This window comes from Podarcis vaucheri (genome assembly GCF_965113315.1).
Source record: "Podarcis vaucheri genome assembly, chromosome: Z".
NCBI lineage: Eukaryota > Metazoa > Chordata > Lepidosauria > Squamata > Lacertidae > Podarcis > Podarcis vaucheri.
The window spans coordinates 5,122,622-5,136,627 of NC_138758.1; the positions used below are offsets into that span (position 1 = coordinate 5,122,622).

A 14,006-nucleotide genomic window follows, 5' to 3' on the forward strand; every position below is an offset into this window, starting at 1 on the left:
GCAAATATGGCATGAGAAGAGTGGGGAAATGGGTAGCAATCTCAGAGGCCTTTACAGTTTTGACCCCATGAGCCTTTGCATCGACCTTTGAGGCCTGTGGAGAGTTGAAGTTTGAGAAAGGAAGTCAGGAGGGAGAGATTGTTGTGGAGTTTGGCGGAGTTTGGCTTCTTAGATGGTTTTCCCCACTAAATGCGATTTCATGTATATGCACGGTACCCAGGAACGTTGACTGTTACGTTAGTGGGGAGATACCTGTATTGAGCTAGATGGACCCAATGGTCTGAACTAGCATAAGGCAACTCCTTACATTCCGATTTTGGGTGGGCGCATTTATGATTTTTAATTTATATCCTGCCCTTATTCCCTTATAGAGCACAGGGCAGCTAACAGCAGGTCAATAAAGCAACCAGATTGAAAACAATCCCACCACTAAAAGCCACAATATTGCAGTTGAAATACAGTAAAACCAGCAGTTGGTAAATATCTTGGAAAATCATATACTTCAAGATCTAAATGCCTGGACAAATAGGAAATGTCTTCCCCCATGTTTTGAAAGTTTCAACCCTGGGGGCCCATTTGCATTTTTGGAACATTGCACCAATTTACACCAGGGAACCTCTTCTGTAACACACTTTTGTTCTCTGTGTTGACACTTTCAGTCCTTGCCTGCCTTGGATTCCTTTCGCCAGCCAACAGGGGGGCCTTGATGACCTGTGCCGTCGTGCTGTGGGTCTTGCTGGGGACCCCAGCAGGCTACGTATCTGCTCGGATGTACAAAAGTAAGTGCAAGCCTTGTGTAATGGAATGTTGCCAGGCTGTTGAAACCACAGAGATTGTGCTCAGCGGCCGGTGATACCCAATTGAGACTGGTAGGGTGGAAGGTGGGGTGGGGTGGGGGAACAGTAGGCGGACAGTGATAGGCAGAGTTAGAGCCAATGACTGGCAGAGCCTGCTGAATCTAGTTTTGCAATCATGCTTCTCCCATCTGAATTCTACAAGGGCAGCTCTGAGGCTAAGGAAGCCGACGGACAGTACCACCCCCTGGGTTGGTTATATGTGGAAGGCAGGCAAGTGTGGGCTGGCTGGGGGCGAGGGGGGGCAGTGCCCCCATTCACCTCCACTGATCATACTTGGAAGTGGAAAGCCAAGGGTGGTTCTTGCCCAGCCCTTGATTGGCTGTCCTAGGTCAAATCTCTTAGCCTTTCTTCTGCCTTTGCAGAATGGGAACTGCCAGCGATTTTTCACTGGTTTAGCAGGGACAGGAAAGACCATGAGGTAACAGAATAAGAAAATGGTGTTCTTAGCAGTGTTTACTTCCCCACTCCTTTTCTGAACTGCAGTGCCCTCTCTCTTTCTCATGACCCTTTGCAAATTGGTTGTGAAACATGGGGAGGTTTGCTTGAAATGTAACACAAGTACATAGGGTGGGGAGAGAACCTGAAAAGCTTTCCTGGATCCTGGCTGTCAATTATGAACAGGATATTGAGCCGGTTTGAATTATGGCAGAGGATCGTTATCAGCACTCCTTGGGGTTCAGATTCTATAAGCAGGGAAGATTCAAAGCAGTTCATAGTACTATGGTAAGCAATCTAGTGTTAAAATTATTGAGACTTAAAAATAAATAAATTTCTTCCAGCTACTTCAAATGTGTTAAATGTAGTGATTACTTTTTTTCTCCTCTTCTCAGCATTTAGAGGTGAAAAATGGAAGACAAATGTGTTGCTGACAGCTCTGTTGTGTCCAGGGTTAGTATTCCTCACACCTTTCTTTTTATAAAACTCATTATCTGCATTGCAAATCGGTTAATATGCACAAAGGCTTATGCTTCTTACTCACATGACTGACAGTTACTCCAGTTCTTGATTCAGGTAGGTGTTGGTCTGACACAGTCGAAATATATAAAAAATTTAAAAAATTGTCCAGTAGCACCTTAGAGACCAACTAAGTTTGTTCTTGGTATAAGCTTTCGTGTGCATGCACACTTCTTCAGATACACTGAAACAGAAGACACCAGACGTCAGCAGGTTTACCATACCCACTGAGTCAATCATCCGTTTTCTACTACCCTCCTGAGAAAAACCCCACCCCACCCTCCCACTATATATAAGGGTCTGGTGACTTCTGTTTCAGTGTATCTGAAGAAGTGTGTATATTCAGTTACTCCAGTTGTAATCTAATCCAGTTGTACGCATGCAGCTCCTCTTCATTTCCATGTTCTTGAGTGCATGTAGCTATGAACCAGATCTCCATGTTTGTAAGTGCATTGATATTCCTTTTTTTAAAAAAAATATGTGTTTATTGAGAATTTTAAAATTACAAAAAAAACAAAGAAAAAAGAGGGGGGGAAACAAGAAAAAACAAATAACAATTAAACAATACAAATCGATCAAAATCAAAAAGCAAAAACAAAACACATAGCACATCAAAATCAGAAAGCAAAAATAAACCGCAAAGATTTAAAAACAGATCCAATATTCCCAAATCCTTAACTGTCATTATCTTATTTCATCGACCTCCTCGCACCTCCCTTTTTTGTATTCTAGTTGTTGATTGTCACAGCAAATCCTTTCCATTTTTCATAATATTCTATCATTAAATTGCCTTAATCTATTTTAACCTTATCTTACCATAAAAAACCCTAAAACTTAAAACTTAAATCTTATTTATACCAATTTCTCATAACCATAGCATATTCTTACATAGTTCTTTTTAACATTTCTGCTAAAGCCAAATAATTTCGTTCCAACATTTTTCTAATACTCATTAATTTTAGAAAACATTCCTAAATAGAATTTTTAAAAACTTTCTTCCAATCTTCATCCAACGTCTCTTCCTCCTGGTCTCGGGTTTTGTCAGTCCTTTCTATCCCATCCATCTAGTTCATTAACCTGGTAACCTTATGTCCGAGGCCCTTAAGTCTCTTCCATTTCCCTTCCGCAGATCTTCTTCATATTTATACATGTACTTTACTTTGTCTTCTGCTCCTTTCACTCATGGAGACTCCAGCTTGACAATGTTTTTGTCCCTTCTCGACAGATCAGCCCCTTTTCCATAGTCCACACTGAACTCCATGTGGTATTTAAAAGCATGTTTCAAGGTCCCTCCAGAGTTGAGGACCCCCACAACTCCAAACTCCTCCCGGCCCAACACCAGACTTGAAAAGTCAAAACATCCCTGCATAGGGGGGTCTATCCAGCCCCCCATCTCCAAGCCAAACAAGACTCTATCTCTCAAAATCTGGCTTTACAGGTTCATTCGTCAGATCCAACAACTCATGTTCCTGCTGAGCCACAGCCTCCTCCCTCATCTGATCTGTCAGAGCACACTCCTGAATTGATTCCTGAGTGGGTTCTATATAGATACCCACTACCTGTCTATCAGGGGATGATTAGCTGCTTGTGCTTAAAATAGTGCCCCTTCAGAGTTTGTGCGACCCCACAAACCTCTGTGTGTGACAGAGCTCCTCAGACATGTCTGCTCTAGTCACTTGTAGAGTCCGACAGTGGCTGTCTGCGGAAGCGCTTCCAGCAAAGAAGTTCCTTAACGGAAACGCGTCTCCTGGACTCACGACGTGACAGCTTCCGGCGAAGCATAGGCCTCCCTGCAGTTGCTTCTGACACCTCCCCGCTATTTTCGCTCGAAGTGTCTCTCACCCCTTTCTCTCCCCTGCTGCTTCCTGCCTGGGCTGCTGCGTCTCTCTCAGCATTACTGAGATCCTCCTCCAGAGACCCCGCGCTCCCCCTGCTGGTCCCTGCTTTGGCTGTTGACTCTCTCCCAGTCTCTGGGAGCCCTACCACTTCCCTTTCCTCCGATGTCAGTTCCCTGACATCCACCTCCCCTCCAGGGCCCCCCTCTCCCCCGCCCCTACTCTCTCCTCTGGGCGGTGAGGAGCTGAAACCCCTAAAAGAATCCTCTTCATCTTCCGACGTCTCGAACATTTCCCTCCATCGGTCTTCGTTCCGACTCGCTGAATCCTCCTCCACCTCGGAATCAGCGAACCCCTCCAACTCTTCTTCTTCGTCGGTGGTGGCGAAGTATTCCCTCCGGAACCTCGCCATTGGCTGGGGTTTCCGAGGGAATCTCTGATGAAAAGTTTCAATCAAAACCTCGTCATCTACATCCTCTGCCCTGACCCAGGTGTTTTCCGACTCCGGCTCCCCTTCCCACATTACCAAATACTCTACTTGCTCTCCCCTCCACCTGGAATCGAGAATCTCCGCTACATGGTAGCTGTGTTCTTTTTCCTCCATAGCTGGTCCCCTATTGACCCTCCCCTCTCTGTCCCCTATATACGGTGACAGCAATGATCTGTGGAACACTGGGTGCAACTTCATGTGGTTAGGTAACCGGAGTCTGAAAGCCACTGGGTTGACCTGTTGCGTGACTTCAAATGGGCCCAGCCTTTTGGGTCTTAACTTCTTACAACCTCCTTTAAATGGTAACCCTTGGGTGGACAACCACACCTGGTCCCCCACCCTAATGCTTTCTCCTTCCCTTCTGGTTTTGTCTGCCTGCCTCTTATATTCCTCCTTCGCCCTGTTTAAATTAAGTTGGAGCTGGCGATGGATCGCTTCCATTTCTTCAACGAACTGTTCTGCGGCTGGAACGCTCCAGTTCTCCCCCTCCCCCCCTGGGAAGGCTCGGGGATGACACCCGTGATTGGCCAAAAAAGGGCTCATTCCCGTGGACACGTTCTCCGCATTGTTATAGGCAAATTCTGCCAACGCCAGCTTCTCCACCCAATCATTCTCTCTGTCATTCACATAACACCTCAAATATTGCTGGAGGACACCATTAGCTCTTTCCGCCTGCCCGTTGGTTTCTGGATGGCGGGCAGTGGAAAAATTCACCTCTACATGCAATAAGCTCATGAGCTTCCTCCAGAACCTGGAAGTAAATTGTTTCCCTCGGTCCGAAACCACCCTCAAGGGGCACCATGCAATCTAAACACATTTTCCACAAACAATTTAGCGGTTTCTTCTGCTGTGACCGCATGTGAGCAGGCTATAAAGTGGGCCATCTTGGTTAACAGGTCTACCACAACCATAATGGCTGTCTTCCCTTTGGACCTGGGCAGATCAGTCATAAAATCTATTGCCACTGCCTCCCATGGTCTTTCCGGCGTGGGTAGTGGTTCTAATAAACCTGCCGGTGCCCGCCTCTCCCCCTTGGCTCGTTGACATCGGTCACACCCTCTCACATACTCCCGCACATCTTCCCTGACCTTGGGCCACCAGAATTCCCTGGTAACCAGCCACATGGTTTTGTGTTGCCCAAAATGCCCTGCTGTGGGGCTATCGTGCAGTTGCTTGAGTACCTTTTCCCTCAATTCTCCTTCAGGTACGTATAACGCTCCCTTGTAGTACAACGCCCCGTTTCTCTCCTCAAAACCCCCGGGTTTGTCTCCCTCCCTCCTGAGACCCCTGAGTTTGTCCTGGGCATATTCATCCTGCACCGTTCCCTCTATCAGTTCCCTTAGCCCCACCAATGCCGCCCCACACACCCAGCGATCCTCGGGAATGACATGGGTCTCTTCGGGTGCACCCTCTCCCTCCAAATATTCAGGTTTGCGTGAGAGAGCGTCCGCCCTAACGTTCTCCGGGCCTGGTACGTAACAAATCTCAAAGTTAAATTTGGAGAACTCCTGGGCCCATCTCAACTGCCGTTGGTTGAGCACTCGCGCAGTTCTCCAATACTCTAGATTCTTATGGTCCGTGCGCACTTGCACCTTCTGTTGTGCACCAATTAGTAGGTGCCTCCATCTCCGGAAGGCCTCATAAATCGCAAGAAGTTCCCGGTCGTACACCGTGTAGTTTCTCTCAGATTTGTTCAGCTTTCGCGAAAAGAAGGCACACGGTCGCCACTCGGACCCCTCCTTCCCCGGCTGCAGAAGAAGCACCGCCCCTATGGCTCTGTCAGAAGCGTCTGTTTCGACCCTCAGCTTTTTTTGTAAATCCACATGTAGAAGTTGTTCGTCAGAGGCGAAGGCCTTTTTCAGTTCCTCAAACGCTCGCTCCGCCTCCCCCGTCCAAACAAACTTCTTTTTGCTGCTGAGACAGTCCGTGATGGGCGCCGTCAGGTGAGCGAAGTTTCGGATGAACTTACGATAAAAGTTTCCAAACCCTAGGAACCTCTGCACATCCTTCTTAGTCTTGGGTGTTTTCCATTCCAGCACCGCTTGAACCTTGCCGGGGTCCATGGCCAACCCCTTGTCTGACAAGCGGTACCCCAGGAATTCCACCTCCTTGGTATGAAACTGACACTTCTCCAGTTTCACCCACAGTCTGTTGGCTTGCAGCCTGCTCAACACTTCTCTGACGTCTCTCACATGTTGCTCCTCATTCTCCGAATACACCAACACGTCATCTAAGAAGGCCACGCAATTCTTGTAGAGCAAAGGCCCCAGTACATGGTTTATAAAGGCTTGAAAACACGCGGAGCCTGCTTGTAATCCAAAAGGCATAACGAGATATTCAAATGCCCCCAAAGGGGTGAACATGGTGGTCTTCCATTCATCCCCTTTCCTTATACGTATCAGGTTGTACGCCCCCCTTAGGTCCAGCTTTGTAAAAATCTTTCCTTTTCGCACCCTGGTCAAAATATCATCAATCCTGGGCATAGGAAAAGCCACCGGCTCTGTCACTGCATTTAGGGCCCGAAAGTCACATACCAGCCTCGGCTTGTCCGTGTTCTTTTTATCCACAAAAAACACTGGGCTACCCCCCGCTGCCTTGGACTCTCTGATGAAGCCTCTCTTCAGGTTCTTGTCAATGAACGCTCGCAACTCCTGCATCTCCCTGTCTGACATGGCATACAACCTGCCTACAGGAAGCTGTGCTCCAGGGAGTAAATTGATCTGGCAATCAAAGGGCCTATGCGGGGGTAGTTGGTCAGCTTCCTTCTCGCTGAACACGTCGCTGAGATCAGCATACTGTGATGGCACCTTCCCCTTCTCCATCACTTCCGTCCCTGCTAGGGTGGCTTGGGCCCCTGCTGACCCCTTTTCCCCCCTGCAGTGTTCTAAGCAATGTGCGGAACCGAAGGAAACCACTCTTTGATGCCAGCCCACCAGCGGATCATGTAGGGCTAGCCAGCTCATTCCCAAAATAATGGGAGCGCCTCCCAAGGTGGCCACATTAAACGCTATCAGTTCTGTGTGCCTTGCCACCCTCATTATCATTGGGATGGTCTGCAAGCTGACGCCTCCTCCCAACAGTTCTCTGCCATCGATCGTGGTCACCTGCAGGGGGTTGCTTAAGGGGATAGTCTGTATCTGGTGTTCAGCAGCAAACTCCTTGCTCATGAAATTGCAGGAGCTGCCTGAGTCCAACAGCGCCTTTATTTTTAGGGGGTGTCCATTTTGCAACTCTAGCGACACTTCAATCACTAGAGCAGGTCGAGGAGCTTCTGGCACTGGCACTTGGGGAAGGGGCACTTTCACTGCTCTTTGGCCTGGCTGCAGTGCCCTGCTGGCAACCAGGCGTTGGCTTTTACCTGCTCCGTTTCTCCCTGCTCTTCCCCCTCAACAGTTCCCACCATCCCTTGCCATTCCTTCCTCTGGGGGCAGACTCTGGCAAAGTGGCCTGGCTGTTGGCAGAGATAGCATTTCCGGGGTCCCTTTCCCTCCTTCTTCGCCCCCTCACTGGGCTTTGAAACTGCGCGCGCGCGGGCTGTTCCGATTTCCATCGGCTCTGCCGGCGGGAAAGCTGGCTCAGGAATGTCTGGAATGCGTAACTCCTTCCAACGTTCCCCTCTCCCTTCCCGCCTCTCCAAGGCTCTTGCCTCCTGGCGCGCTCCAATGGTCAGCGCAGATTTGGTCAGCTGATCCATAGACACCGCCCTGGGGCTCCTGGCCAGCTCGTCTTTCACAGCTGAAGAAAGACCTTCTTCAAATAGCATCTGAATGGGTGCTGCCGATAAATCCCACCCCAATCTGTGAATCAGCATGGTAAATTCAGTCCAGTACTCACGGACAGATCTGCTTCCCTGCTTGCAAGCCATTAGCTGTCTGCGCACTACCCCCTCCTCAATATCGCTGGAGAACATGATATCCATTGCACGAAAGAATTTCATAGTGTCCTTCAGGATATCGTTGTGCGTTGCCATCAGGGGTCGAACCCAATCTCGCGCCCCCTTCTCAAGATGCCCAATTACGAAAGCAACTCGGGATTCCTCATCAGGGAACTCATCAAACTGCACATTCAGGGCATATTGCATTTCAGTCCTAAAGGCATGGTAATCCTTGGGGTCCCCCCCAAACTTCTGCACTAATCCTGGTACCTTTCTGGGGAACTGAGTGGTTCTCCCCTTCTTGTCTGCATCTTGAGCCCTCCTCTCCTCGAGCCTCGCCGTCTGCAGCGCAAGTTGGACCTCCAATGCTCGGTATCTGTCTTCCAAGCTTGGACCAGCTCCACCCCCTGCGGCTCCGGCTCCTGCTGGGTCGCTCATGATGCCTTCTCCTGCACAGGCAGCGTACAGAGACTGTCGGACTGCTATCAGGGGATGATTAGCTGCTTGTGCTTAAAATAGTGCCCCTTCAGAGTTTGTGCGACCCCACAAACCTCTGTGTGTGACAGAGCTCCTCAGACATGTCTGCTCTAGTCACTTGTAGAGTCCGACAGTGGCTGTCTGCGGAAGCGCTTCCAGCAAAGAAGTTCCTTAACGGAAACGCGTCTCCTGGACTCACGACGTGACAGCTTCCGGCGAAGCATAGGCCTCCCTGCAGTTGCTTCTGACACCTCCCCGCTATTTTCGCTCGAAGTGTCTCTCACCCCTTTCTCTCCCCTGCTGCTTCCTGCCTGGGCTGCTGCGTCTCTCTCAGCATTACTGAGATCCTCCTCCAGAGACCCCGCGCTCCCCCTGCTGGTCCCTGCTTTGGCTGTTGACTCTCTCCCAGTCTCTGGGAGCCCTACCACTTCCCTTTCCTCCGATGTCAGTTCCCTGACACTGTCCAAAATTTCTGATCGCAACAGTCATCAAATCCGTCTTCTCATGTAACTGTTCTAATAAAGCACTTGTCTTGCAGAAAGCACGCACCAGAGCCTCCGAATACATTGTTGTGCAAGGTCAAAGTCTGATCCCACGATCTTGATCTATTGTAGCTGCAAAGCTCCCCAGTTCAGATTTAATAACAGTTTCACAAGCTCCCTCTAGGGGAAGAACTTCTATTTGTATCCATCTCTCTCTCTCTCTTTTTTTTAAGCAGATCTAACAACAAAGTTTCCTTTTTCAGATATTTTGTCAATATTTTATTCGTTTTAACTGCGAAGGAGAACAATGGAATCACTATGTTTCTCTTTTTTAACTGTCTGTCAAAAACGTTTATCTGTAGTTAATGATCTCCAAAAACGTCTGTCCTGACACCCCGCTCCCAGGTTCAAGACGGTGGAAAATTGCTTTTCTTTACACACTCTTCTGCAGGTTTAAACAGTCCAGAAAAAAATCCCCCCTCTTCTCCTGCTTCCAAAGGGGGTTCAGTAATTTTAGATGATGAAAGTTGATCCTTTACAAACGATTTACTAAACTCTAGCTTGCCATGTCTTTGCTTTAATCTTTCTACAAAAAGCGGAAGGCTGACTTCCTGTTTAGACCTTCCTGCTTCAGTGCCAAATTAAGAGAATTTCTTAGTCCAATTTTCTGTTCTACTCACGGGTCGTTGTTTAGAGTCCAATTGTCCAAATTTAACCTACTCACGGGTAGTTGTTTTTGTAGCCAGATTGTCACAGGAAAAGGTAGCGCTCTCCGGCAACGGCTGTGTGGCTTCGCTCCACGGAAGAAGCAGTTGACTCTCAGCACCGCGCCGCTTGCCCCGCTTCACTCTGGAGCCCGTAATTGGGTTCCTTTACAAATAGAGGGGGGGGCGCGAAAGGTGCCCGCCGAGTCCCACGGTCACAGGCTTCACCCGCCTGTGATTTTTTAAAGGGTCCCCTCTTCGCCGTAGCGGAACAGACCCGATTTCCGTAGAGCCAGTCCCTCCGGATCAGAGGGAGTCCGCCATTACCGATGGTGCCACCCCGGAAGTCAGTGCATTGATATTCCTGTTTCACTTTGTTTTTAAAATCCCTCTCCTTTTTTTAACTATCTTTGGAAAGTCTTGAGTGCCTTAACTGTGGTTTGCTTAGTATTGAAGCAAAACTTAACTGTGGTTTGCAAACTCTTCAAGCTATGGTGTCATGCATTGGCTTTTAGTCTATTATTAGTGGTGCTAATAATTCAAGAGTATCTGATTCAAAACCTCCGCTGCCTTGTGGGACATCTTTGGGAGGAGAAAAGGCTAAGGAGTAAACTCTACCTAAATCTGGAGTGGGAGTCCCTGAGGCGGTTGGGTGGCACCTTTTTACGCTTCCTTCCAGCAACTCCTTCAGCCCAGCCATTGCTAAACATATTGTTCTGCTTTTGTTTGGACCACATCAGCAATGCTGAGATGGTTAAGGGTCACTTCTGCATTGAGCAAACCATGGTTAGGGCAGTGTTGCCAGTGTTTCTGCTTGCAAGGTGACATGTGGGACTTGGCGGTCTTAGGAAGCATGGTTGTGTTAACTCTTTCCTTTCAAAATTAAAAAATATCAATAGACGGTGGACTAGAAATTAGACTGTTTGGCAGCGGGGTGTGAAATAGCCTGATACCAGAAGTCCCAACCAGAAATGTACATCCTGGCTGTCATCTAGATGACTATCTTGGCAAAGTCCAAAATGGCAAAATACCATGCTGATAGTTTAAATTCCAGTGTGCAAATTCCATTTCATAGAAGTTGAATAATTGCCTGGGGTGGTGGGGAGAGCACAAAATAAGAACAGATGTCTTGATTATGCTGTGCTAGTTCAGAAAATTTGCATAATGCCATAAACAGCCCGAGGCAGTTACGTACACTGGATTGATTTTGAGAATTTGTAGACTAGCAGGATTCCCCGCTCCCAACCCCCTTCTCCCTTTGGAGGAGTGAAAGAGAGATTTGCTTTGCTTTGCTTAGGCAGAGCTTAACAACAACAACAACAACAACAACAACAGCAACAACAACAACAACCTGCCTTTATACACAACAGTGATAGGTTTGCAAGGATATCCATCTTGCAGGAGATTAGATGACATTTGCCTCCTAAATATTCCAGGCTAAAAAAGAAAGATATAATTTTTGTATGAATTAATTAGAATTGGCTTCCTCTTTGCTTTTGGTCCAATATGGCAGTGCATGGAACATTGTACCTTTGGCTCTAAGAATGCTTTTGCAGTGAGTCCCAGGCTGCAGAGTGTGGCAACATCCTTGCCTGAAGCCAGCTGATGTTCAACTGACACTCCCTTCTGTTCGTTGCACGGTAGTGGTTTCAGCTGCTGCTGATGTGCTACAGTGAAACTATGGCTTCTGTAGGACGCAGTATATTGGTGCAGGCATACATACTGCTTGTAGGATAAAGAAATGAATTCCTTCCCTTGAAGGGCCCTTACATGCACCTGTTGGTGAGGAAAGGGCTGGGGAACCTCAGGGTTCTGCCTCCACAGTCTGAAGCAGTAATGCTTGTGAATACTAGGAAGGGAGAGTTGCTGTTGCTCTCTCAGGTTCTGGTTGCGGGCTTCCTGTTGGGCCACCTGGTTAGTCACTGTGAAAGCAGGCTACTGTACTGGATGGGCCTTTGTCCTGATCCATCTGGGTTCTTGTTAGGTTCTTAAATTAGGAACGCCATGCCAACACTGAATCTGGTCATCTTCTGTTCCCTCAGAATTGTCTTTGCTGACTTCTTCATAATGAACCTTATTCTTTGGGTGAAAGGATCCTCAGCTGCTATTCCCTTTGGCACTCTGGTTGCTATCTTGGCCATGTGGTTTGGAATATCTGTCCCATTAACCTTTGTCGGTGCATACTTTGGATTCAAGGAGAAGGTGGGTTAGAAATTCAGTAGAGTTTATTATATATATATACATATTTAAAGCTCCTTATTATACCACTTGAGAATTCCTATCCTTTCCTGAACCTATGGACCTGGGTCTAAAGGATGACGAGCAGAAGGAGACAATATATTCATGTTGTTTTGCAACCTTTGCACAATCACTGCCCGAAGACTTCTTGCGGTATAGCACCACTATGTTGTGTTGCAGCACGAATTAAAGAAGATCCGGGCTGTAGCATTTCGACTACAGCAGCCCATAGAAAGATTTTGAGGGGGTCTTCTGCAAAGATAAGAACATCTCTGGATTTGGGAGTGCTTTTCTTACACAGTGGTCTTTCACTCAGATCAGAAATGGCCCTCCAGGTACATGGGTGCATTAGCCATAATTATTCCCTGTTGTGGGAATAATCATATTTTTACATATTGAAATTGTTGCACGTTTTAAATGTGGCTTTGCTGTTTCCTTAGATGTGTCTGCCATGTTAATTGTGGGGTTTTTTTTAACTTCCCCTAGCCCATTGAGCACCCGGTGCGTACAAACCAGATTCCTCGTCAAATCCCGGAGCAGTCCTTTTTCACCAAGCCTCTTCCGGGCATCATCATGGGAGGCATCCTCCCCTTTGGGTGTATCTTCATCCAGCTCTTCTTCATTTTAAACAGCATTTGGTGAGTATCTCCCCCTTTCCTGAATTCGAAATTACCAAGCTACATGCCAGGCACACTGCTGTTTCTTTGTGAGAAATGATTAAATGAAGAAAGGCTGCTGTGTGGGCCCAAAGCACCCATCTATAGAAGAGGTTGCCTGCTGGCTCTCTGCATGGTTTACTGCTCTGGGTTTGTCTCCTTCCCATTGCCTCCTGCTGGGGTTTGGTCATTCATTTGTTCTTCAAAACAGCAGGCGCTAGTCTGGGTGCAGATCCCTTAAAGATCTTGCCCCTAACTGAAGGGAAGAGAGTGCAGTGAAATACAGATGTTGCTGAAATACAGCTCCCAAATGCCCCCAAAAGGGGAGGGACATAAAAAAAAACTTGGGAAAGGAACAAAAAGCGTAGGAAAAAAGTATATATTTTACAATGAAGCAACATCCAAACTAACAAATATATCATTCAGTAGTTGATGTTATCCAATTCTGGAAGTTTATTTATAAAGTCCCATAGAATGTTTTATATAGAATTTCAGTTGAGCCACAAAAGGAGCCAGAGAGGATCTTGCATACTTAGAAAGTGGTTCTAAAACTGAATCACACCCTGAAGCTGTTGTGTGTTTGTTTGAGTCACTGTTCTGGACCCATTGCCTTCCAGTTTGTAATCTATGTACAGAACAGCAACTTATTCAGAAGCACAGGTGCATAAGTTGGCTTCTGAGTTCATGTAGGTGAGAACCTGACAGAGGGAAACTTGTTTGGCTGAGAATTTGAGGCTTTGGGTTCTCAAAAACCACAGCCTAATTTCCAGGCATTAAACATATCATGAACTGTAGTCTTTAACCAACTGGGGCAGGTGGTGGGCTGGAACTCTTCCTGCTGTGACAATGCCACCTGCAGTCCTTGTTAGGCCTTCATGATGCTGAACCTTGAGAAAGGAGGGTGGGTGCAGAGATCGTGGGCGAAGGTTGACCCAGTGACTTCTCTCATTCCAGGTCTCACCAGATGTACTACATGTTTGGCTTCTTGTTCTTAGTCTTTATAATCCTCCTGATTACATGCTCAGAAGCAACGGTCTTGCTGTGCTATTTTCATCTATGTGCCGAGGTAAAACTGACCTGCCACTTCCGTTGCCAAGCTTAGTATGTTTCTGGACGGGAATCAGCCACCAGCTGGCAGCATCAGGGAGGCTGAGCCAACACCTGCAGCTTGCTGGTGCATCAGTGCCCCATTGTGTTGGAAAGATTTATGCATGTTGTGGCTGCCAGCTGTGCGTAGTAGACCTGCTGGTAGGAAGGGAAAGTGGGTGATGCTGTGCTTGGGAAGCCTGGATTCTTTTCTGAGGAATAAGCAGCTTGGCTGTGAGGGCAACTGTTTAGGAGTAGCGGCAGAGGATAACACTTCTGCATGGTGGCAGTAGGCCAAGATGCCAAGGGGTGGGAAGTGAAACTGAGGCTCCCCTCCCTTTCTATTTGCTGTT

The 14,006-nt window shown here is 47.6% G+C and overlaps 1 protein-coding gene across 1 annotated transcript in view; it reads left to right on the forward strand.

Annotated features, from left to right (window-relative positions):
- The window catches only part of LOC309523428 (transmembrane 9 superfamily member 2-like), a 57,082-nt gene that overhangs the window by 29,046 nt on the left and 14,030 nt on the right, over positions 1-14,006 (forward strand). Inside the window, exons 11-15 of the mRNA XM_082207256.1 lie at positions 660-779; positions 1,688-1,745; positions 11,716-11,875; positions 12,398-12,549; positions 13,522-13,633. Of these exons, the coding sequence (XP_082063382.1) occupies positions 660-779; positions 1,688-1,745; positions 11,716-11,875; positions 12,398-12,549; positions 13,522-13,633 (602 nt within the window). The remainder of the gene's footprint in view (positions 1-659; positions 780-1,687; positions 1,746-11,715; positions 11,876-12,397; positions 12,550-13,521; positions 13,634-14,006) is intronic.